Source organism: Cherax quadricarinatus, chromosome 28, assembly GCF_038502225.1.
Source record: "Cherax quadricarinatus isolate ZL_2023a chromosome 28, ASM3850222v1, whole genome shotgun sequence".
Taxonomy (NCBI): domain Eukaryota; kingdom Metazoa; phylum Arthropoda; class Malacostraca; order Decapoda; family Parastacidae; genus Cherax; species Cherax quadricarinatus.
This window is the reverse complement of record NC_091319.1, coordinates 6,255,303-6,279,524: the sequence shown is the minus strand read 5'-3', so window position 1 is coordinate 6,279,524 and position 24,222 is coordinate 6,255,303. Positions and strand designations below refer to the sequence as shown.

Here is a 24,222-nt window from a genome sequence, read left to right as displayed (position 1 = left end):
TCAGCAAGAGAAAAGTGCACCAGGCTTCAAGACGGCAAAGGATCGCCTCACCTTGTTCCTTTGCGGTAATGCAGAAGGTGATTTCAAGTGTAAGCCCATGGTTATTTACCGCTCTACGAATCCTCGTGCTTTGAAAGGTGTAGATAAAAAATCTTACCGGTAATTTGAAGGTCAAACCAGTCAGCATGGATGACAGAGGAAATATTTATTGACTGGTTTACGCATCACTTTATTCCTGAAGTTAAGTTTTACCTGCACAGCAAGAACCTTGCATTCAAGGCTTTCTTCATTCTTGATAATTCCCGTACTCATCAACAAGCTTTGCTGGATGTGACCCCACATGTAAAAATTGTATTTTTACCTCCAAATACAACATCTCTAATACAACCACTAGATCGGGGAGCTATTAAGTCATTTAAGTGTAACTACACAAAAAGAGTCATGAAAAAACTAGTTGCATCAATGGACTCTGACCTGGCAGTACCAAGCTTTGGGAATAAATTTAACATTGCAGAAGCCATCAGCTATGCTAGAAGTGCATGGAATGAAGTGCCCCAATCAACATTAATTGCAGGCTGGGGGAAAGTTATGGCCTTCTGTAGTTAATTCTTTCACTGGCTTTCCCTTGCTTGAGAGTCAGGTTCAGGAAATTGTTCAGCTGGCAAGATTACCAGATAATGGTTTTGAAGATATGAATGAAGATGTGAATGAGCTCGAAGAAGAAGAAGAAGAAGAAGAAGAAGAAGATGATGATGATGATGATGATGAAGATGAAGATGATGAAGATGATGAAGATGATGATGATGATGATGATGATGATGATGATGATGATGATGATGATGATGATGATGATGATGATGATGATGATGATGATGATGATGATGATGATGATGATGATGATGATGATGATGATGATGATGATGATGATGATAATGATGATAATGATGATAATGATGATAATGATGATAATGATGATAATGATGATAATGATGATAATGATGATAATGATAATGATGATAATGATGATAATGATAATGATGATGATAATGATAATGATGATGATGATGATGATAATGATGATAATGATAATGATAATGATAGTGATAATGATAATGATGATAATGATAATGATGATAATGATGATGGTGATGATAATGATAATGATGAAGACAAAAGTCCAGAGGAAATGTTGGCAGAGCTCAATGCACAGATACAAGGGAGGGAGATAACAGCAGACTTTTTCACTAGAGAGGACCTTGACAAATCTAGAAGCAGTGCTTTGAAAAGGGGTCTAGACCAGCTAATGATGCCTTACCATCAGCTGTATAATGTACTGCAGGGTAAGAGCACCAAGAGAGCCATTACAAAATTTATGTACTCTCCAATACAACCATCGACTTCAGTACTAGAACCTCTACCATCCACTTCTGTCGACAACCAACAACCATCCACCTTAGCCCAGTAGGGCCACACCATCCATATCCACTCTTCACAATAATTACCCACAATTTAAGGTAAGAAATACTATTATTTCTATTGCATTTGTAGTCTTAAGCAGTAATATATCACGGCAATGCACTACAATTACATATTCACTTTTATTTTGTAAGATCTGGAGATCTAAAAAAAAAGTTGTTTGGCTTTTTGGGGGCTCCCAGGAACATAACCCTACACAAGTTGTTCAGTCTAACATTTTCAGGAATATAACTACTGTGTTAAATGACGGTCTACTGTACAATGTCCATGCACTTGTGATAAGACAGCTCCTGAATGAGTGATAGTGAGTATGTGTTCACCACAGAGTCATCCTGCCTTGGTTGGAAATAAGTAATGTGGTAAAAAATATTTATAAATTTTATTCAAATTGCACAGACTAAATTCTTTTGTCAGGAATAATACATATTAGTAAAAACACACTGCATGCTAATGTTAGTTATTCAAACCAGTGCAACTAGTTGCTCTACACTTTTAGGATGCAGAAGCTAGGAAAGGGGATGGTTGAGAATACAAATTAAGTCTACAGTACATGTTATCAATGTTTACAAATAGTCATTTTCATTCATCTTGAATGTTTAAAAAGTCTGTCAACTGCAACAGCATCTTGTATATTGCAAACAAACTACTGTAGCAAACTAATATCGAGCTAGCTTCTGCCAGCCTTGAAAGTTCATACAATATGTCAGTTATCAGAATATATGTTCCTCAAGGCAATCAAATCAGCTTGCAAAGTATCCTTAAAACCTTGGTCAAATGATAGCCTCATTGAAGCGCTCGAAATCTCCACCAATTCAAAGACAGCCTCACCTAAAGAAGAATAAGAATAATGCCTAAGAATTTGTAAGGGCAGACTTGAATGTACAATACTTTACACTATGCCAACTGATAAAAACTAAAATTCTAGTTTTGAGATACTGTTTTTAAATTCTTAGTGAAATCAAGGAATGAAAATAGTACATAAGGTTTAATTAATCAAGATCCCTGAAAATTAGCAGCCAATGCACAGATAATAAAAAATTAAGGTCTCCAAGCTCTCAAAGCATTTACCCAACAACAATCACTGGATAATGAAAATAAATATTCAAGGCAGAAACTAACACTGTAGTAAATAAAAGTCCTTCAATAAAACCCCAAATAAATGATCAACTCACTCACAGCTAGGGTGATAAATAGAACAACAAAGAACAAAACAAAATAGAACTCCATTATGTACCTGTTATTTGAGAGAAGAGGATACATAGAGTACATATATGTATATTTTACAACAACCATTTCTCATCAAGATAAGATGACTTAAAAGGAAACAGTCACTATAACTCATTCAATAGCCGTCTGTCCAGTGTATGTGCATTATATTTCTTCCCTCTGGAACTCTAATAGGACTTACCATTTTCCCTAAATCACTTATTATATGTTACCTTGCTCACACTTAGACAACATATCAAATTCCAAAAACAACTTGTTACCTTGCTCACACTTAGACAACATATCAAATTCCAAAAACAACTTATCTCCACTCACTCAAATCTAGCATATTTACATGTCTGGTGGATGCTCCTACCATTTAAATCAAATGAATAATGAAAAATCAGCATAACAACCCCTTAAAGGTTGCTAAAACCTACACAAAGGAAAATGCAATGCAATGAAGATAATTTGAAACTTGTTTCAATCCATAAGGCACTAAAAATAAGACAAGTTATAAGAGGGTTATGCTAAGATAGCCAGAAAAAAATCCAACAAAAAACCCAGGTTAACCAAAATATTTTATAATGCAAAATAATGGAAAAAAAAAGTTTTGATAAAAATTCAGAGAAGGGAGGCTGATTTACAGCACAGCCATGCACAGAACATAGAAAATATATTACTTCCACATATACAGGGTAGCCACACTGAATAGGTTACCCACAGCAGTCGCAGAAAATTTGAAAAAAAGTACTGCATAAAAAATTAAATCTGAGAAAATGAGCTACACAACAGAGCTTAATACATAAGTACCAATGGAAGGTAACGTTGGCAACAACACAAGGATTTTATAAACTTAGAGAATACTTCACTCAAAAGGGCCCTCCGCTAACCACACACTCATACAATGATTAAAGATTAAAATGACAAATATACTCTTAGTACTATGTTTAAGTTTAACACAGGTTCACATAAGTAAAGCATCAAATATGACAGCCACCATAAATAGCACCGATACTCAAGTACACACCTTTCTTGGTACTTTATATCAAGATTGTTGTGGAAAAACTCCCCAGGTAGTACCCACTTACCCATAGAGATAAGGTTTTTCAGTTTAAACAAACTGGGGCCTGACCTGGTACCTTAACTTAAAAAGCTATTACATATTATTGCTGGGATACAAAGAGTTATATGAACCCAGTACTCAAAAATGCAATACTGTACTGTATTGTTACTGTATACATTAATACAGCCTCTCCTCAACGACATCCTAGCTCACTGACGACTTGGACTTACGACGGGCTCTCTGACCAGTATGCATACCTAAATAATGTATATTAAGAGCTGATTTTCTCTATTCTGTTCATTACAATATAGGGTACATACACTACTATATAAATATTTAAAAATATACAGGTCCTCCATCATAAATCCGGTATCATTGAGACCTGTAGTGTGCCGGATTACTGAGTTTGCCTGATTACAGAGTGGTTAGGTTAGAATACACTTAATAAAATTAACGAACTTGACTTACACAAAGTTCATTGAACATCGGCCAAAATCGAACATTTTCGCTACTTTGAGCTCAATTTCAAGGTACTTTTCCAAACCATACCCCGGCCGGGATTGAACCCGCGGTCAGAGAGTCTCAAAACTCCAGCCCGTCGCGTTAGCCACTAGACCAGCTAGCCACAATAAGATTCGTCCAACTAGGTATATTTCTACACCATAGGAAGGTTAGCACAGGCACCACTGTGACCACAAATGCAAGTTTTTACAGACGAATCTCCAGCTAGCATGAAGGGACTTGAGCTAGAGTTCGTCACGGCCATGCTAGCTGGAGATTCGTCTGTAAAAACTTGCATTTGTGGTTACAGTGGTCCCTGTGCTAACCTTCCTATGGTGTAGAAATATACCTAGTTGGACGAATCTTATTGTGGCTAGCTGGTCTAGTGGCTAACGCGACGGGCTGGAGTTTTGAGACACTCTGACCGCGGGTTCAATCCCGGCCGGGGTATGGTTTGTTTGCAATCGTGTCATTACGATTTCGTGAGTCATGTTGACGGCAGTGAAGGGACTTGAGCTAGAGTTCGTCACAGCCACGCTAGCTGGAGATTCATCTGTAAAAACTTGCATTTGTGGTCACAGTGGTACCTGTGCTAACCTTCCTATGGTGTAGAAATATACCTAGTTGGACGAATCTTATTGTGGCTAGCTGGTCTAGTGGCTAACACGACGGGCTGGAGTTTTGAGACTCTCTGATCGCGGGTTCAATCCCGGCCGGGGTATGGTTTGTTTGCAATCGTGTCATTACGATTTCGTGAGTCAAGGTACTTTTCGTCATGAAAGCAATCAAAATCATGTCTATTTCTGTAATATATCTTCCATTCTATCAAGTGAGTCCAAAAAAATGAGAATAAAACCATAAAAACCATACGAAAATATACAGTGGACCCCCGCATACCGTTGGCATCACATGACGTTAAATCTGCATACCGCTACATTTTATCGCTAAGATTTTGCCTCGCATACCGCTAAAAAACCTGCTCAACGTTGTTCGTCCGAGACACGTCTAATGTGCGCCCTTAGCCAGCCTCACATGTTCCGCCGGTGGCATTGTTTACCAGCCAGCCTCTGCGGTAACATTCAAGCATACAATCGGAACATTTCGTATTATTACAGTGTTTCTGGTGATTTTATCTGCAAAATAAGTGACCATGGGCCCCAAGAAAGCTTCTAGTGCCAACCCTACAGGAATAAGGGTGAGAATTACTATAGAGATAAAGAAAGAGATCATTGATAAGTATGAAAGTGGAGTGCGTGTCTCCGAGCTGGCCAGGTTGTATAGTAAACCCCAATCAACCATCGCTACTATTGTGGGCAACAAAAAGGCAATCAAGGAAGCTGTTCTTGCCAAAGGTTCAACTGTGTTTTCGAAACAGAGATCGCAAGTGATGGAAGATGTTGAGAGACTCTTATTGGTATGGATAAATGAAAAACAGATAGCAGGAGATAGCATCTCTCAAGTGATCATAAGTGAAAAGGCTAGGAAGTTGCATGAGGATTTAATTAAAAAAATGCCTGCAACTAGTGATGATGTGAGTGAATTTAAGGCCAGCAAAGGTTGGTTTGAGAGATTTAAGAAGTGTAGTGGCATACATAGTGTGATAAGGCATGGTGAGGCTGCCAGTTCGGACCACAAAGCAGCTGAAAAATATGTGCAGGAATTCAAGGAGTACATAGAAACTGAAGGACTGAAACCTGAACAAGTGTTTAATTGTGATGAAACAGGCCTGTTTTGGAAGAAAATGCCAAGCAGGACCTACATTACTCAGGAGGAAAAGGCACTCCCAGGACATAAGCCTATGAAAGACAGGCTTACTCTGTTGATGTGTTCCAATGCTAGTGGTGATTGCAAAGTGAAGCCTTTATTAGTCTATCACTCAGAAACTCCCAGAGCATTCAGGCAAAAGAATATCCTCAAGGCTAATTTGTGTGTGCTGTGGAGGGCAAACAGTAAGGCATGGGTCACTAGGGACTTTTTCTATGACTGGTTACACCATGCATTTGCCCCAAATGTGAAAGATTACCTAACTGAAAAGAAATTAGACCTTAAGTGCCTCCTGGTGTTAGACAATGCCCCTGGTCATCCTACAGACGTGGCAGAGCGACTTTATGGGGACATGAAATTCATTAAGGTGAAGTTTTTGCCTCCTAATACCACTCCTCTCCTGCAGCCCATGGACCAGCAGGTTATTGCAAACTTCAAAAAACTGTACACAAAAGCTCTGTTTGAAAGGTGCTTTGTAGTGACCTCAGAAACTCAATTGACTCTAAGAGAGTTTTGGAGAGAGCACTTTAATATCCTCAATTGTGTAAACCTTATAGGTAAGGCTTGGGAGGGAGTGACTAAGAGGACCTTGAACTCTGCTTGGAAGAAACTGTGGCCAGAATGTGTAGACCAAAGGGATTTTGAAGGGTTTCAGGCTAACCCTGAGAGGAGTATGCCAGTTGAGGAATCCATTGTGGCATTGGGAAAGTCCTTGGGGTTGGAGGTTAGTGGGGATGATGTGGAAGAGTTGGTGGAGGAGGACAATGAAGAACTAACCACTGATGAGCTGATAGATCAACTTCAACAGCAAGAGGCCAGACCTGAGGAAACTGGTTCGGAGGAGGGGATAGAGAAATTGAAGAAGTTGCCTACTTCAAAGATTAAGGAAATGTGTGGAATGTGGCTTAAAGTGCAAACCTTTTTAGATGACAATCACCCTAACACAGCTATTGCAAGCCGTGCTGGTGACTATTACACTGACACTGTTGTGAAACACTTTAGGGAAGTCATAAAGGAACGAGAGGTACAGGCCACTATGGACAGATATGTTGTGCGACAGAAGTCCAGTGACTCTGAAGCTGGTCCTAGTGGCATTAAAAGAAGAAGGGAAGTAACCCCAGAAAAGGACTTGACACCTCAAGTCTTAATGGAAGGGGATTCCCCTTCTAAACACTAAGACTCTCTCCTCCCATCCCATCAATCATCACCAGATCTTCAATAAAGGTAAGTGTCATGTAACTGTGCATGCTTTTTTCAGTTTGTGTGTATTAAGATTAATATTTCATGTGGTAAAAATTTTTTTTTTCATACTTTGGGGTGTCTTGCACGGATTAATTTGATTTCCATTATTTCTTATAGGGAAAATTCATTCGCATAACGATAATTTCGCATAACAATGAGCTCTCAGGAACGGATTAATACCGTTATGAGGGGGTCCACTGTATAGTAAAACATTAATGAAATACAGATCAATGGGACAAATATTGAATACTGACATGTTATAGTACAGTATTTCAAGGAAGAAAATAAAAAAAAAATTGCACTTCTTATAAATGTGACAAAAAAAAAAATCAGTAAAGTATCTGACCTGTGCAGCATAGCATCTACTTTTTTTTCAACATTATAAATAAAAAACGTTTGCAAAAGATACTACATTACAAATTTACAACCCACAAATAAAGCTTTCAATTAACAAGACAAACAGTGATACATTATGAATCTGATGAATGAAGATTGTTACCATGTGTATCCTATTACAGTGGACCCCTGACGTACGATGTCCCCAACCTATATTAAAACCTACCTATGATGCTTTTCAGCGTAAAAAATTGACCCCGATGTACACTGAAAAACTCGACCTACAGCATTCGTCCGGTACCGTGCCCACTTGTCTGTCTTCCTGAGCACGCCTCAGCTGGCCTGCATTCAGTTAGTGTGCCAATGTTTACAAGCCAGAGCAATCGCTCCCACGCATACATTCAGAATATTTTGTATTATTCCAGTGTTTTTAGTGCTTCTAACTGCTAAATAAGCCACCATGAGCCCAAAGAAAGCTTCTAGTGCCCTGTGGCAATAAGGGTGAGAAATATTATCGAAATACTATCGTACCACGGTCAGGTACTGCTGCTGCTGCTGCTGTAGCACCATCAGCTGCTGCTGCTGTAGCACCGTCAGCTGCTGCTGTTGTAGCACCATTGTTGGTGTGGCTTATCAAGAATACTGAGAAACAATTAACCCCAGAGGGTTAGCCACCCAGGATAACCCAAAAAAGTCAGTGTGTCATCGAGGACTGTAACTTATTTCCATTGGGGTCCTTAATCTTGTCTCCCAGGATGGGACCCACACCAGTCGACTAACACCCAGGTGAACAGGAAAAAATGCCTGGAACTTGTGCTCATATTGGTGAATTTAAGGCCAGCAAAGGTTGGTTTGAGAGATTTAAGAATCGTAGTGGCATACAGTGTGCTAAGGCCTCTTCTGGAAGAAAATGCCAAACAGGACCTACATTACTCAGGAGGAAAAGGCACTCCCTGGACAGTGTCTCATCAGCCATTGCTGCATCTTCAATAAAGGCAAGTGTCATTTATTCTTCATTTAGTAGAGTAGTACATGCACAATATATATGGTGCAAGTACTACTCTACTACTGTGCATGTATCCTTCTTTTTTGTGTGTAGGATATGTATATTTCATGTGGTAAAAATGTTTTTTTGGTTGCCTTGCACGAATTAATTTGATTTCCATTATTTCTTATGGGGAAAATTAATTCAACCTACGATCATTTCATCTTACGATGGGCTCTCAGGAACGGATTAATATCGTAGGTCGGGGGACCACTGTACGTGTTTTTTATTTTTTTCCATTACCAGAGTAGAGAAGATGCACTCAACTGAAGCAGGGGTTGATGGAAGACTATCTAGTTCAAGCACAAAAGAGCATTATTCAGCTGAATCCAACATGGCAGTTTTTTCTGCTTTTGTTTTTATAAATTTCCACCACTTGGATGGGGAGAAATTTTCAGTTGTTTTTGGCATCAGCATTAATTTTGGGTACATATCTTCACCAGTGGAGAATGCAAGCCATTCAGCAGCTGCTTCCTCTTGTGCTCTAGTTAATTTACTGCCTCTGTGCTTGGGATCTGCTTGATATGCTACTAGGTGATGTGTCACACTGGTTAAATCTCATATCAATTTTTCTTGGTAATTACATAGTACAGGTGCATCTTCTTACTTCAATTATAGATGCATTGCATTAAATAAAAATGAAATAAAAATTAAAACAAAAATAACTTTGTGGAAAAAAAATCTAGTTTTATATACTGTAAAAAAAAACCTTGGCAGTTAAAAATAATAAAATAAAAATTTAACAACCCTGCTTTATATGTACTAAGATAATTACATACTGTGTACCAGTTTTAGTGGTAGAATATAAAATTTAAAAAAAAAAAAATGATGACATTTTTATTTACCAATACGTAATTCTAAAAAGATTTTCTTGGTCTTATTAATTTGTATTATTCCATCTGACTAAAATCCAAATTATAAAAATTATAAAAATTAGTAGGTTGGTAGGCAGCAACCACCCAGGGAAGTACTACCGTCCTGCCAGATGACTGTGAAACAGAAACCTGTAACTGTTTTGCATGATAGTAGGATTGCTGGTTTCTATTTCTGTCTCATAAACACGCTAGATAACAGGGATATCTTGCTACTCCTACTTACACTTTGGTCACACTTCACAGACACGCACATGCATATATATATACATACATCTAGGTTTTTCTCCTTTTTCTAAATAGCTCTTGTTCCTCTTTTTTTCCTCTATTGTCCATGGGGAAGTGGAAAAGAATCTTTCCTCCATAAGCCATGCGTGTCGTATGAGGCGACTAAAATGCTGGGAGCAATGGGCTAGTAACCCCTTCTCCTGTAGACATTTACTAAAAAAGAGAAGAAGAAAAACTTTATAAAACTGGGATGCTTAAATGTGCGTGGATGTAATGCGGATGACAAGAAACAGATGATTGCTGATGTTATGAATGAAAAGAAGTTGGATGTCCTGGCCCTAAGCGAAACAAAGCTGAAGGGGGTAGGGGAGTTTCAGTGGGGGGAAATAAATGGGATTAAATCTGGAGTATCTGAGAGAGTTAGAGCAAAGGAAGGGGCAGCAGTAATGTTGAATGATTAGTTATGGAAGGAGAAAAGAGAATATGAATGTGTAAATGCAAGAATTATGTGGATTAAAGTAAAGGTTGGATGCGAGAAGTGGGTCATAATAAGCGTGTATGCACCTGGAGAAGAGAGGAATGCAGAGGAGAGAGAGAGATTTTGGAAGATGTTAAGTGAATGTATAGGAACCTTTGAACCAAGTGAGAGAGTAATTGTGGTAGGGGACCTGAATGCTAAAGTAGGAGAAACTTTTAGAGAGGGTGTGGTAGGTAAGTTTGGGGTGCCAGGTGTAAATGATAATGGGAGCCCTTTGATTGAACTTTGTATAGAAAGGGGTTTAGTTATAGGTAATACATATTTTAAGAAAAAGAGGATAAATAAGTATACAAGATATGATGTAGGGCGAAATGACAGTAGTTTGTTGGATTATGTATTGGTAGATAAAAGACTGTTGAGTAGACTTCAGGATGTACATGTTTATAGAGGGGCCACAGATATATCAGATCACTTTCTAGTTGTAGCTACACTAAGAGTAAAAGGTAGATGGGATACAAGGAGAATAGAAGCATCAAGGAAGAGAGAGGTGAAGGTTTATAAACTAAAAGAGGAGGCAGTTAGGGTAAGATATAAACAGCTATTGGAGGATAGATGGGCTAATGAGAGCATAGGCAATGGGGTCGAAGAGGTATGGGGTAGGTTTAAAAATGTAGTGTTAGTGTGTTCAGCAGAAGTTTGTGGTTACAGGAAAGTGGGTGCGGGAGGGAAGAGGAGCGATTGGTGGAATGATGATGTGAAGAGAGTAGTAAGGGAGAAAAAGTTAGCATATGAAAAGTTTTTACAGAGTAGAAGTGATGCAAGGAGGGAAGAGTATATGGAGAAAAAGAGAGAGGTTAAGAGAGTGGTGAAGCAATGTAAAAAGAGAGTAAATGAGAGAGTGGGTGAGATGTTATCAACAAATTTTGTTGAAAATAAGAAAAAGTTTTGGAGTGAGATTAACAAGTTAAGAAAGCCTAAAGAACAAATGGATTTGTCAGTTAAAAATAGGAGAGGAGAGTTATTAAATGGAGAGTTAGAGGTATTGGGAAGATGGAGGGAATATTTTGAGGAATTGTTAAATGTTGATGAAGATATGGAAGCTGTGATTTCGTGTATAGGGCAAGGAGGGATAACATCTTGTAGGAGTGAGGAAGAGCCAGTTGTGAGTGTGGGGGAAGTTCGTGAGGCAGTAGGTAAAATGAAAGGGGGTAAGGCAGCCGGGATTGATGGGATAAAGATAGAAATGTTAAAAGCAGGTGGGGATATAGTTTTGGAGTGGTTAGTGCAATTATTTAATAAATGTATGGAAGAGGGTAAGGTACCTAGGGATTGGCAGAGAGCATGCATAGTTCCTTTGTATAAAGGCGAAGGGGATAAAAGAGAGTGCAAAAATTATAGGGGGATAAGTCTGTTGAGTATACCTGGCAAAGTGTATGGTAGAGTTATTATTGAAAGAATTAAGAGTAAGACGGAGAATAGGATAGCAGATGAACAAGGAGGCTTTAGGAAAGGTAGGGGGTGTGTGGACCAGGTGTTTACAGTGAAACGTATAAGTGAACAGTATTTAGATAAGGCTAAAGAGGTCTTTGTGGCATTTATGGATTTGGAAAAGGCGTATGACAGGGTGGATAGGGGGGCAATGTGGCAGATGTTGCAGGTGTATGGTGTAGGAGGTAGGTTACTGAAAGCAGTGAAGAGTTTTTACGAGGATAGTGAGGCTCAAGTTAGAGTATGTAGGAAAGAGGGAGATTATTTTCCAGTAAAAGTAGGCCTTAGACAAGGATGTGTGATGTCACCGTGGTTGTTTAATATATTTATAGATGGGGTTGTAAGAGAAGTAAATGCGAGGGTCTTGGCAAGAGGCATGGAGTTAAAAGATAAAGAATCACACATAAAGTGGGAGTTGTCACAGTTGCTCTTTGCTGATGATACTGTGCTCTTGGGAGATTCTGAAGAGAAGTTGCAGAGATTGGTGGATGAATTTGGTAGGGTGTGCAAAAGAAAATTGAAAGTGAATACAGGAAAGAGTAAGGTTATGAGGATAACAAAAAGATTAGGTGATGAAAGATTGGATATCAGATTGGAGGGAGAGAGTATGGAGGAGGTGAATGTATTCAGATATTTGGGAGTGGACATGTCAGCGGATGGGTCTATGAAAGATGAGGTGAATCATAGAATTGATGAGGGGAAAAGGGTGAGTGGTGCACTTAGGAGTCTGTGGAGACAAAGAACTTTGTCCTTGGAGGCAAAGAGGGGAATGTATGAGAGTATAGTTTTACCAACGCTCTTATATGGGTGTGAAGCATGGGTGATGAATGTTGCAGCAAGGAGAAGGCTGGAGGCAGTGGAGATGTCATGTCTGAGAGCAATGTGTGGTGTGAATATAATGCAGAGAATTCGTAGTTTGGAAGTTAGGAGGAGGTGCGGGATTACCAGAACTGTTGTCCAGAGGGCGGAGGAAGGGTTGTTGAGGTGGTTCGGACATGTGGAGAGAATGGAGCGAAACAGAATAACTTCAAGAGTGTATCAGTCTGTAGTGGAAGGAAAGCGGGGTAGGGGTCGGCCTAGGAAAGGTTGGAGGGAGAGGGTAAAGGAGGTTTTGTGTGCGAGGGGCTTGGACTTCCAGCAGGCATGCGTGAGCGTGTTTGATAGGAGTGAATGGAGACAAATGGTTTTTAATACTTGACGTGCTGTTGGAGTGTGAGCAAAGTAACATTTATGAAGGGGTTCAGGGAAACCGGCAGGCCGGACTTGAGTCCTGGAGATGGGAAGTACAGTGCCTGCACTCTGAAGGAGGGGTGTTAATGTTGCAGTTTAAAAACTGTAGTGTAAAGCACCCTTCTGGCAAGACAGTGATGGAGTGAATGATGGTGAAAGTTTTTCTTTTTCGGGCCACCCTGCCTTGGTGGGAATCGGCCAGTGTGATAATAAAAAAAAATAATAAAAATATATATAAGTAATGATACCTAAACATAATTCTATTTTATACTGCTAACACACTACAAGTGTACAGTACAACCAATATCACATGTCTAAATCTCTGTAAACGGCTTCCTCCTTTAGATATACAGCAATGAACTCGACATATTTTGTTGACACAAGTGTTGACTCGACCAGACTAGTACACAAATTTCACACCATTACCCAACATATCCATTCCTAAATATTCAGCCTTCAGGTTCTAATATCTAGCTAGTAGTACACATGCAACACGGTTGTTTCAATGTGCAGATCACCAGAACAAATGCCCATTCCTCCAAAAGGAAAAGTTAACAAAGTGATGTAAATTTCTGATACGCCCATTTTTAATTTTGAATCAAGACCAAGCTAGTAATCTTGCCTAGCCTGGTTAAGAACTTTTTTCTTAAATCAGCAATTAAGGTTGCAGCAAGAAGGAAACACACTATCATTCATTCAATAGCTGTCTTGCCAAAGGTGCGTGGACATCATGATTCAAATGATACTCTGAACTGCAACATTTCCAATCATACTTCTGATAGCAGGCACTGTACTTCTGCCCACCGCCCCCAACTCTCTAGAATGGAAGTTTGGTTAGCTGGTTTCCCGGAATCAATTTACAGTACATACAAAAAAATAGAATACTGTAGCTTACTTTGTCATCAAAGAATTTGCATAACTTTCAGTAACTGATGTCCTTCTATGGAACAAGACATGGCTAATTTTCAAATATGTAACTCCAATATGTTTTCTAAACTCATAAATGAATATGAGGAGCATTGCCCAAACAGCTGGAAAAACTACAGCAAAGCAGGAGTGATAGCACTGATTTGTTCTCACTACAGACTAGGTGATCAAAGATATTAAATTCAGTACAGGTATATAATCCTGCTGAAAGTATGCTTTATCCTGCTCTTCAGATAGGACTAACATAATTTACTGTCAACTAGAAAAAATAATTCGTCTCAAAAAAACTAGTCAATACGAGCCAGCCCTAACAAGATTACAGACATAACCATCAACATTCCATCCAGTTGACAGAAGAAACTTTTATAGAATGAAAATCTTAGAAACATTATCAGTATGTTTATAATTACTGTATCTAGGACTTCATTTTGGACATCAACGCTGGGTTAAAAGTAGAAGCTTCGTGTTATAACAATATAATTTATTTACAAATGAAAATTCTGGAAAACGGATAAAGAAACTACTAAAAACTGTATTTTTTCACATTATAGTTTTCCTATAAATTCCACCATTAAAAATCTAGCAACAAATGAAATTCATAAAAAATTTAAACTAGCAACTAATGATGTGAAGTCCATAACAATAATGCATGTAGCTTCTGCAATATAGGGAAAATAACAAACTACTGTTTTTACAAAAAATTGCAGACACCACATAAGCTAAATGCAGTATGAAAAACACCACAGAACAAGCACCAAACCGCTTTCATGCACTTACACACACCTCTGAAGATATGCATTCAAATGCACAAAAGCACTCAGGTGTTTGTTTTTTAACCGAGGTATTTGTTTCATGTTTGTAGTTACACATTCTCAAGAGTGATTTATTCCCCAGACTGAACTGTAGTACATTAAAGTATATAATGCTTTTAAGTATAAAATACTGCTTTCTGTGAAAGTATAATCTATTTTATTTTAAGAATATATGACACCATGGTAATGTACATAGCCCAGAATTTTTTATAAAAAAAACTACCACAAGGAAAAAAATGCACTATAACATTGCACAATAATTCTTAAATAGCAGAGTAAAGCATTACTGGATGCTGATCACCCTACCTGTAGTGACAGTGGTAAAGGGTACAAATGTGCGTGGGTTGCAAGGGGTCCATAACAAGGAGGGTCTACATACCTTTTTCGTATACCTCCTTACCTTTCTCCACTGCATCATTGATCACCTGTTTTATGCTCGACATTGTGCCGAGACTGGGAGGCAGGGGGTGAGAAAAGAGATGGTTAAGAAATTCTCTTAGTATTGTATACACAAATATTATAGTACTGGTACTGTAAAGGAAAATAAAAAAATTTAAGTACAGTACTTTACATAACATAAAATACAAAAATAAAATTGCAAAGCAGTTAATATGAATACCTTGAGCTAAGATGAATGATTTATGTATTTGCAGAGAAAAATAATCAGAAAGACAGTAGGCTTAATACCTTTATCTGGAGGCTCAATAAAACCATTTTTATTAGAGCCTGTTACTCAGCAATCTAGCGTCTGCAGCTAACCTTGAGCTTTACAAACATCTTGACAAGATAATTATGAAGTTAAGCCTAGTATACAGTGGACCCCCGGTTAACGATTTTAATCCGTGCAAGAGGGCTCATCGTTATGCGAAATAATCGTTATGCGAATGAATTTTCCCCATAAGAAATAATGGAAATCAAATTAATCCGTGCAAGACGCCCAAAAGTATGAAAAAAATTTTTTTTTACCACATGAAATGTTAATTTTAATACACACAAACTGAAAAAGGCATGCACAATTAAATGACACTTACTTTTATTGAAGATCTGGTGATGATTGATGGGATGGGAGGAGGGGAGAGCATTATCTTCTTACTGTTTAGAAGGGGAATCCCCTTCCATTACGACTTGAGGTAGCAAGTCCTTTTCCGGGGTTACTTCCCTTCTTCTTTTAATGCCACTAGGACCAGCTTGAGAGTCACTGGACCTCTGTCGCACAACAAATCTGTCCATAGAGCTCTGTACCTCCCGTTCCTTTACGATTTGTCTAAAATGGGCCACAACATTGTCATTGAAATAGTCACCAGCACGGCTTGCAACAGCTGTGTCAGGGTGATTTTCATCTATAAAGGTTTGCAGTTCAACCCACTGTGCACACATTTCCTTAATCTTTGAAGTAGGCACAATGGATTCCACAACTGGCATAGGCTTCTCAGGGTTAGCCCCAAACCCTTCAAAATCTTTCTTAATTTCCATACTAATTCTCACCCTTTTTACCACAGGGTTGGCACTAGAAGCTTTCTTGGGGCCCATGGTCACTTATTTTCCAGAAACAGCACCGAAAACACTGTAATAATACGAAATATTCCGAGTGTATGCTTGGATGTTACCGCGGAGGCTGGCTGGTAAACAATGGGACGGCCGGCACATGTGAGGCTGGCTGAGGGCACATTGGACGCGTCTCGGACGAAAATCGGTAAGCGGGTTTTTAATCGGTATGCGCGGCAAAAATTTTGCGATAAAAGTAATCGGTATGCGGAAAAATCGCTATGTGATGCCATCGTTATGCGGGGGTCCACTGTAATGTCCATTGCAAATCTTGATTTTTAGGAATACATGTATTAGAGTCACATGCAGAAAAGTGAAAGTTTATGGCCAAAAATGGGAGGATAGAATAGTTCTTTTGGTCTGAATATTTCAGTAGGAATCTAGATGATGGGTCATTTCAATTATTCAGATAGGAGATTTCAGGTAACTTTAGATTTACCCGAGTTTTAAGATTTTAGCTTTAAATTTTTGAAAAGCTATCAAGCTACTAGACAGCAGAAAAATGGGCATGAATACTAACCAGACACTTCTTTATTCTTGTGTAAATATAAACATACAAATAATACGCAGATTATTATTCCTCCATTTGTTCTTTCTCAAAGGCTTTATAGCAGTTAGTTTTCATAGCCCTCCCCCCTACACATTTTATTGGTGTTGTTCTTGAATTTGAGGAGCCATAGACAGTGTATGTCATACTGAGCTCTACCTACCAGTGTCCATAGAGAAAATATTGTGAAGGAAACAGGAGTTCCCTTTGGGAATCAAGAGAGTTCTCAAGTATGCATGCCCTTATCTAAACCCCAGCAGAAGTGGACTCAATCACCCTAAAATGAGATGATAACAATGTACAACACTTTGGTATCTTTATTGCCAAAACATTTCTTCTGAACAGCAGGCTTTTTAAAGCTAATAAAGCTTAATTTTATTCTAGACAGAGCAAAAGAAAGAGAATCTTGATACAGAGGATATCTTTCATTACTACTGAGAACCTCTGGCCTTGATTAAGGGCACGTCCTGCTTCCACTACTGTGGTGGAAGGAGGACATACCCATTGGTGATGATCTTTTCAATTGCTGCACCTTTCCTCTGACTCAGGCATATAAATTTACATCCTCATTACTTTGTTTTCAATGGATCAAAGTTAAAAGACTGAACACCTATTCAAGGCTCAGGGACTAAGCACCTTAAAATTACCTCTCCACTTCTTCCACTGTATTAGACTGAAAAAATGCCTGCTGCACAGGTGAAACATTTCACAATTGTAGATATCCAGATGCAGCATATATGTATTATTCATCAACGTGTTTGTATTATATACCAATAATGTTATAATACCTTCCAAACCAGTGACCAACTTTCCTTTCAGCCATATGAAACCTGAAGAGCAAATCCAACAATGGTGCCCCTGGCCATTGCTATGCCCAGTAGGTGGATTATAAAGTCAAGCATCTCAGTGAGAAAACAGGAAAATATCATCACCAATACTCAGGCAGAGCAGCTTCTACACACCACCAAGGTTGATGCAAGTCTTTTACTGTATACAGACTCCTGCATATTGTACATCATTCTAAATGGGGCAGTGACACCTGAAATCCTCAGGTATCACCTCACTGTGATCCTCACAATTATCTCATCATATTTAGTAGGTAGTAGGTTGGTAGACAGCAACCACCCAGGGAAGTACTACCGTCCTGCCAGATGACTGTGAAACAAAAACCTGTAACTGTTTTGCATGATGGTAGGATTGCTGGTTTCTTTTTCTGTCTCATAAACACGCTAAGATAACAGGGATATCTTGCTACTCCTACTTACACTTTGGTCACACTTCACAGACACGCACATGCATATATATATATACATACATCTAGGTTTTTCTCTTTTTTCTAAATAGCTCTTGTTCTTTTTTATTTCTTCTATTGTCCATGGGGAAGTGGAAAAGAATCTTTCCTCCGTAAGCCATGCGTGTCGTATGAGGCGACTAAAATGCCGGGAGCAATGGGCTAGTAACCCCTTCTCCTGTATACAATTACTAAAAAAGAGAAGAAGAAAAACTTTATAAAACTGGGTTGCTTAAATGTGCGTGGATGTAGTGCGGATGACAAGAAACAGATGATTGCTGATGTTATGAATGAAAAGAAGTTGGATGTCCTGGCCCTAAGCGAAACAAAGCTGAAGGGGGTAGGAGAGTTTCAGTGGGGGGAAATAAATGGGATTAAATCTGGAGTATCTGAGAGAGTTAGAGCAAAGGAAGGGGTAGCAGTAATGTTAAATGATCAGTTATGGAAGGAGAAAAGAGAATATGAATGTGTAAATTCAAGAATTATGTGGATTAAAGTAAAGGTTGGATGCGAGAAGTGGGTCATAATAAGCGTGTATGCACCTGGAGAAGAGAGGAATGCAGAGGAGAGAGAGAGATTTTGGGAGATGTTAAGTGAATGTATAGGAGCCTTTGAACCAAGTGAGAGAGTAATTGTGGTAGGGGACTTGAATGCTAAAGTAGGAGAAACTTTTAGAGAGGGTGTGGTAGGTAAGTTTGGGGTGCCAGGTGTAAATGATAATGGGAGCCCTTTGATTGAACTTTGTATAGAAAGGGGTTTAGTTATAGGTAATACATATTTTAAGAAAAAGAGGATAAATAAGTATACACGATATGATGTAGGGCGAAATGACAGTAGTTTGTTGGATTATGTATTGGTAGATAAAAGACTGTTGAGTAGACTTCAGGATGTACATGTTTATAGAGGGGCCACAGATATATCAGATCACTTTCTAGTTGTAGCTATACTGAGAGTAAAAGGTAGATGGGATACAAGGAGAATAGAAGCATCAGGGAAGAGAGAGGTGAAGGTTTATAAACTAAAAGAGAAGGCAGTTAGGGTAAGATATAAACAGCTATTGGAGGATAGATGGGCTAATGAGAGCATAGGCAATGGGGTCGAAGAGGTATGGGGTAGGTTTAAAAATGTAGTGTTAGAGTGTTCAGCAGAAGTTTGTGGTTACAGGAAAGTGGGTGCAGGAGGGAAGAGGAGCGATTGGTGGAATGATGATGTAAAGAGAGTAGTAAGGGAGAAAAAGTTAGCATATGAGAAGTTTTTACAAAGTAGAAGTGATGCAAGGAGGGAAGAGTATATGGAGAAAAAGAGAGAAGTTAAGAGAGTGGTGAAGCAATGTAAAAAGAGAGCAAATGAGAGAGTGGGTGAGATGTTATCAACAAATTTTGTTGAAAATAAGAAAAAGTTTTGGAGTGAGATTAACAAGTTAAGAAAGCCTAGAGAACAAATGGATTTGTCAGTTAAAAATAGGAGAGGAGAGTTATTAAATGGAGAGTTAGAGGTATTGGGAAGATGGAAGGAATATTTTGAGGAATTGTTAAATGTTGATGAAGATAGGGAAGCTGTGATTTCGTGTATAGGGCAAGGAGGAATAACATCTTGTAGGAGTGAGGAAGAGCCAGTTGTGAGTGTGGGGGAAGTTCGTGAGGCAGTAGGTAAAATGAAAGGGGGTAAGGCAGCCGGGATTGATGGGATAAAGATAGAAATGTTAAAAGCAGGTGGGGATATAGTTTTGGAGTGGTTGGTGCAATTATTTAATAAATGTATGGAAGAGGGTAAGGTACCTAGGGATTGGCAGAGAGCATGCATAGTTCCTTTGTATAAAGGCAAAGGGGATAAAAGAGAGTGCAAAAATTATAGGGGGATAAGTCTGTTGAGTGTACCTGGTAAAGTGTATGGTAGAGTTATAATTGAAAGAATTAAGAGTAAGACGGAGAATAGGATAGCAGATGAACAAGGAGGCTTTAGGAAAGGTAGGGGGTGTGTGGACCAGGTGTTTACAGTGAAACATATAAGTGAACAGTATTTAGATAAGGCTAAAGAGGTCTTTGTGGCATTTATGGATTTGGAAAAGGCGTATGACAGGGTGGATAGGGGGGCAATGTGGCAGATGTTGCAAGTGTATGGTGTAGGAGGTAGGTTACTGAAAGCAGTGAAGAGTTTTTACGAGGATAGTGAGGCTCAAGTTAGAGTATGTAGGAAAGAGGGAAATTTTTTCCCAGTAAAAGTAGGCCTTAGACAAGGATGTGTGATGTCACCGTGGTTGTTTAATATATTTATAGATGGGGTTGTAAGAGAAGTAAATGCGAGGGTCTTGGCAAGAGGCGTGGAGTTAAAAGATAAAGAATCACACACAAAGTGGGAGTTGTCACAGCTGCTCTTTGCTGATGACACTGTGCTCTTGGGAGATTCTGAAGAGAAGTTGCAGAGATTGGTGGATGAATTTGGTAGGGTGTGCAAAAGAAGAAAATTAAAGGTGAATACAGGAAAGAGTAAGGTTATGAGGATAACAAAAAGATTAGGTGATGAAAGATTGAATATCAGATTGGAGGGAGAGAGTATGGAGGAGGTGAACGTATTCAGATATTTGGGAGTGGACGTGTCAGCGGATGGGTCTATGAAAGATGAGGTGAATCATAGAATTGATGAGGGAAAAAGAGTGAGTGGTGCACTTAGGAGTCTGTGGAGACAAAGAACTTTGTCCTTGGAGGCAAAGAGGGGAATGTATGAGAGTATAGTTTTACCAACGCTCTTATATGGGTGTGAAGCGTGGGTGATGAATGTTGCAGCGAGGAGAAGGCTGGAGGCAGTGGAGATGTCATGTCTGAGGGCAATGTGTGGTGTGAATATAATGCAGAGAATTCGTAGTTTGGAAGTTAGGAGGAGGTGCGGGATTACCAAAACTGTTGTCCAGAGGGCTGAGGAAGGGTTGTTGAGGTGGTTCGGACATGTAGAGAGAATGGAGCGAAACAGAATGACTTCAAGAGTGTATCAGTCTGTAGTGGAAGGAAGGCGGGGTAGGGGTCGGCCTAGGAAGGGTTGGAGGGAGGGGGTAAAGGAGGTTTTGTGTGCGAGGGGCTTGGACTTCCAGCAGGCATGCGTGAGCGTGTTTGATAGGAGTGAATGGAGACAAATGGTTTTTAATACTTGACGTGCTGTTGGAGTGTGAGCAAAGTAACATTTATGAAGGGATTCAGGGAAACCGGCAGGCCGGACTTGAGTCCTGGAGATGGGAAGTACAGTGCCTGCACTCTGAAGGAGGGGTGTTAATGTTGCAGTTTAAAAACTGTAGTGTAAAGCACCCTTCTGGCAAGACAGTGATGGAGTGAATGATGGTGAAAGTTTTTCTTTTTCGGGCCACCCTGCCTTGGTGGGAATCGGCCGGTGTGATAATAAAAAAAAAAAAAAAAAAAAAAATTTAGTATCACTTCACATAACTGTCTTCTTTCCTATCATAACTTGTTAGAATTTTTGAATTACCATATTTTAAATATTGTATAATCTAAGTGTTCTTAATCTCAAGTACCCTGCTAGGGCTTTATATGTCCATATACATTATGTCATTCAAACTGAATCAGTTCTGCTGTGAGCTTCACTTATATACCTACTTGTAAAATACTGTCTCATCACATTTTGTAATACAGGCAGCTAGTCTCACTCACTTTTTAACTTTATGTTTATGATGAATTAATGAAATAATATAGTATAATCTAAGTGTTCTCATTTCCATATAACTTATGATTTTATCTGCTTCATATACATTTGTTTAATATTCATGTAATCTGTCTTACATACATATATGTAAAATACTGGTCCTCCTAGATGTAAGTTAAGTTTAAATAAGCTTATTTAGGTACAGGCACACATAAGTACTAATATTATGTATAGTATAAATTACCTAGGATAACAAAAAAAAAAATGTCAAAAATGATCTAAATAACTAAGGGATGCAAGAGATGTAATGTCATCCAAGTTTATACAAATGATGGATCAAGTGGAAATAAATTGCAGATGAATGGTTATTCTTGGTTGATTACATCTTTGTGGGAGCAGTAAACCCACAGGGATCATTCAGCACCTGGGCCTGGGGAAGAGGAGGCATTCAAGTTTGATCCAAGGATGGGAAAGGCCGGTTCAAAATCTGGTATCAAGAGCCCCTTACCAGCATCAAGAACACTCCCTTAAGGTGAATCATCCTCAGGTAAACCGTCATGAATGGAGTATGGCCAGGAATCACATCCTCGCCATTAACACATTTCACAGCATAACTATATTACGACATTTTCCTGGCAAGTAGTAGACTCCAGGCTAATCTGTCTGATAATGGGATAAACCTATAATAGACTCATTAGTGCCACCTTAGGCCTGGGTAGGCTTTCTCGAGCACTTACCCTATATAACCAACACCACATTCTTCTTCCCACTTTACTCCCTAACAAACCACAAGCCAAACCCCCAAAAATTTTCTTTCTTATACTGATAGCTTGTCGACCTATTCCAGACATTACGAAAAACCTAAAAAAAAAAAAAATCATCTCAGATGTGGGCAGTGTCTGTGTTGACATCATCTGACTAGCCAAAATGGCAGCTACAACCCTCCTTCCACTTTAAAGCAGCTGTACATCCCCTTAACATCACTCATTCCTCCTCTTAGCCCCTAGGGTAGAAGCAACACCCCTAAATAATAGACTGAAGTTCCAATCATCTCACCTGAGGTCACCTGAGGCGTAGAATAATAAACTTTACTGAGGCATCTGCCAGTATTTTGTCATCTGTGTGTTTCCGGCAAGGTGGAACTCCCTGTGGTGCCACCTGCTGGCGGCCCTCACAACCCTCCAGAGAAAACTGTACTACCAGTGACTACTCTGTCTCTCATGCTCACCTGCCCCAGGGGTGACTACTCTGTCTCTCATGCTCACCTGCCCCAGGGGTGACTACTCTGTCTCTCATGCTCACCTGCCCCAGGGGTGACTACTCTGTCTCTCATGCTCACCTGCCCCAGGGGTGACTACTCTGTCTCTCATGCTCACCTGCCCCAGGGGTGACTACTCTGTCTCTCATGCTCACCTGCCCCAGGGGTGACTACTCTGTCTCTCATGCTCACCTGAACCAGGGGAGACTACTCTGTCTTTCATGCTCACTTGCCCCAGGGGTGATTACTCTGTCTCTCATGCTCACCTGCCCCAGGGAGACTCTCTCATGCTCACCTGCCCCTGGGGTGACTACTCTGTCTCTCATGCTCACCTGCCCCAGGGGTGATTACTCTGTCTCTCATGCTCACCTGCCCCAGGGGTGATTACTCTGTCCCTCATGCTCACCTGCCCCAGGAGTAACTACTCTGTCTCTCATGCTCACCTGTCCCAGAGACTGATCTGTCTCTCATGCTTACCTGCCCCAGGGGTGAATATTCTGTCTCTCATGCTCGCCTGCCCCAGGGGAGACTACTCTTTTTCATGCTCACCTGCCCCAGGGGAGACTGTCTCTCATGCTCACCTGCCCCAGGGGTGACTACTCTGTCTCTCATGCTCACCTGCCCCAGGGGTGATTACTCTGTCTCTCATGCTCACTTGCCCCAGAGGAGACTGATCTGTCTCTCATGCTCACCTGCCCCAGAGGAGACTACTCTGTCTCTCATGCTCACCTGTCCCAGAGACTGATCTGTCTCTCATGCTTACCTGCCCCAGGGGAGACTACTCTGTCTCTCATGCTCACCTGCCTCAGGGGAGACTACTTTGTCTTTAATGCTTACCTGCCTCAGGGGAGACTATTCTGTCTCTCATGTTCACCTGCCCCAGGGAAGACTACTGTCTCTCATGCTCACCTGCGTCAGGAGAGACTACTCTGTTTCTCGTGCTCACCTGCTCCAGGGATGACAACTGTCTCTCATACTCACTTGCCCTAGGGGATACTATTCTGTCTCTTATGCTCACCTGCCCCAGAGACTAAGTAAGTAAGTAAATTTATTCAGGTATACACAATACAGTTACATAGAATTATCATACATAGCAGCATATGTGTAGAGACTGATCTGTCTCTTATGCTTACCTGCCTCAGGGGAGACTACTCTGTCTCTCATGCTCACAAGCCCCAGGGGAGACTACTGTCTCTCATGCTCACCTGCTCCAGAGACTAATATGTCTCTCATGCTCACCTGCCCAGGAGTGACTACTCTGT

At 39.9% G+C, this 24,222-nt stretch overlaps 1 protein-coding gene across 6 annotated transcripts in view; it reads right to left on the bottom strand.

The window, feature by feature from the left end:
* Nucleotides 1–22,897, bottom strand: part of AP-1gamma (adaptor protein complex 1, gamma subunit) — a 113,628-nt gene extending 90,731 nt beyond the window's left edge. For 2 of the 6 annotated variants that reach the window (XM_053782804.2, XM_053782805.2), the window contains exons 1-3: nt 22,759–22,896; nt 15,072–15,124; nt 2,242–2,304 (exon numbers count right to left, since the gene is read on the bottom strand). In XM_053782804.2, coding sequence (XP_053638779.1) covers nt 2,242–2,304; nt 15,072–15,114 — 106 coding nt within the window. In that variant the 5' untranslated portion in view covers nt 15,115–15,124; nt 22,759–22,896. Of the gene's footprint in view, nt 1–2,241; nt 2,305–15,050; nt 15,125–22,758 lie in introns of all 6 variants that reach the window. The other 4 variants (XM_053782806.2, XM_053782807.2, XM_053782809.2 and 1 more) reach the window with 3 other exon arrangements.
* Between the last annotated feature and the right edge of the window lie 1,325 nt (nt 22,898–24,222).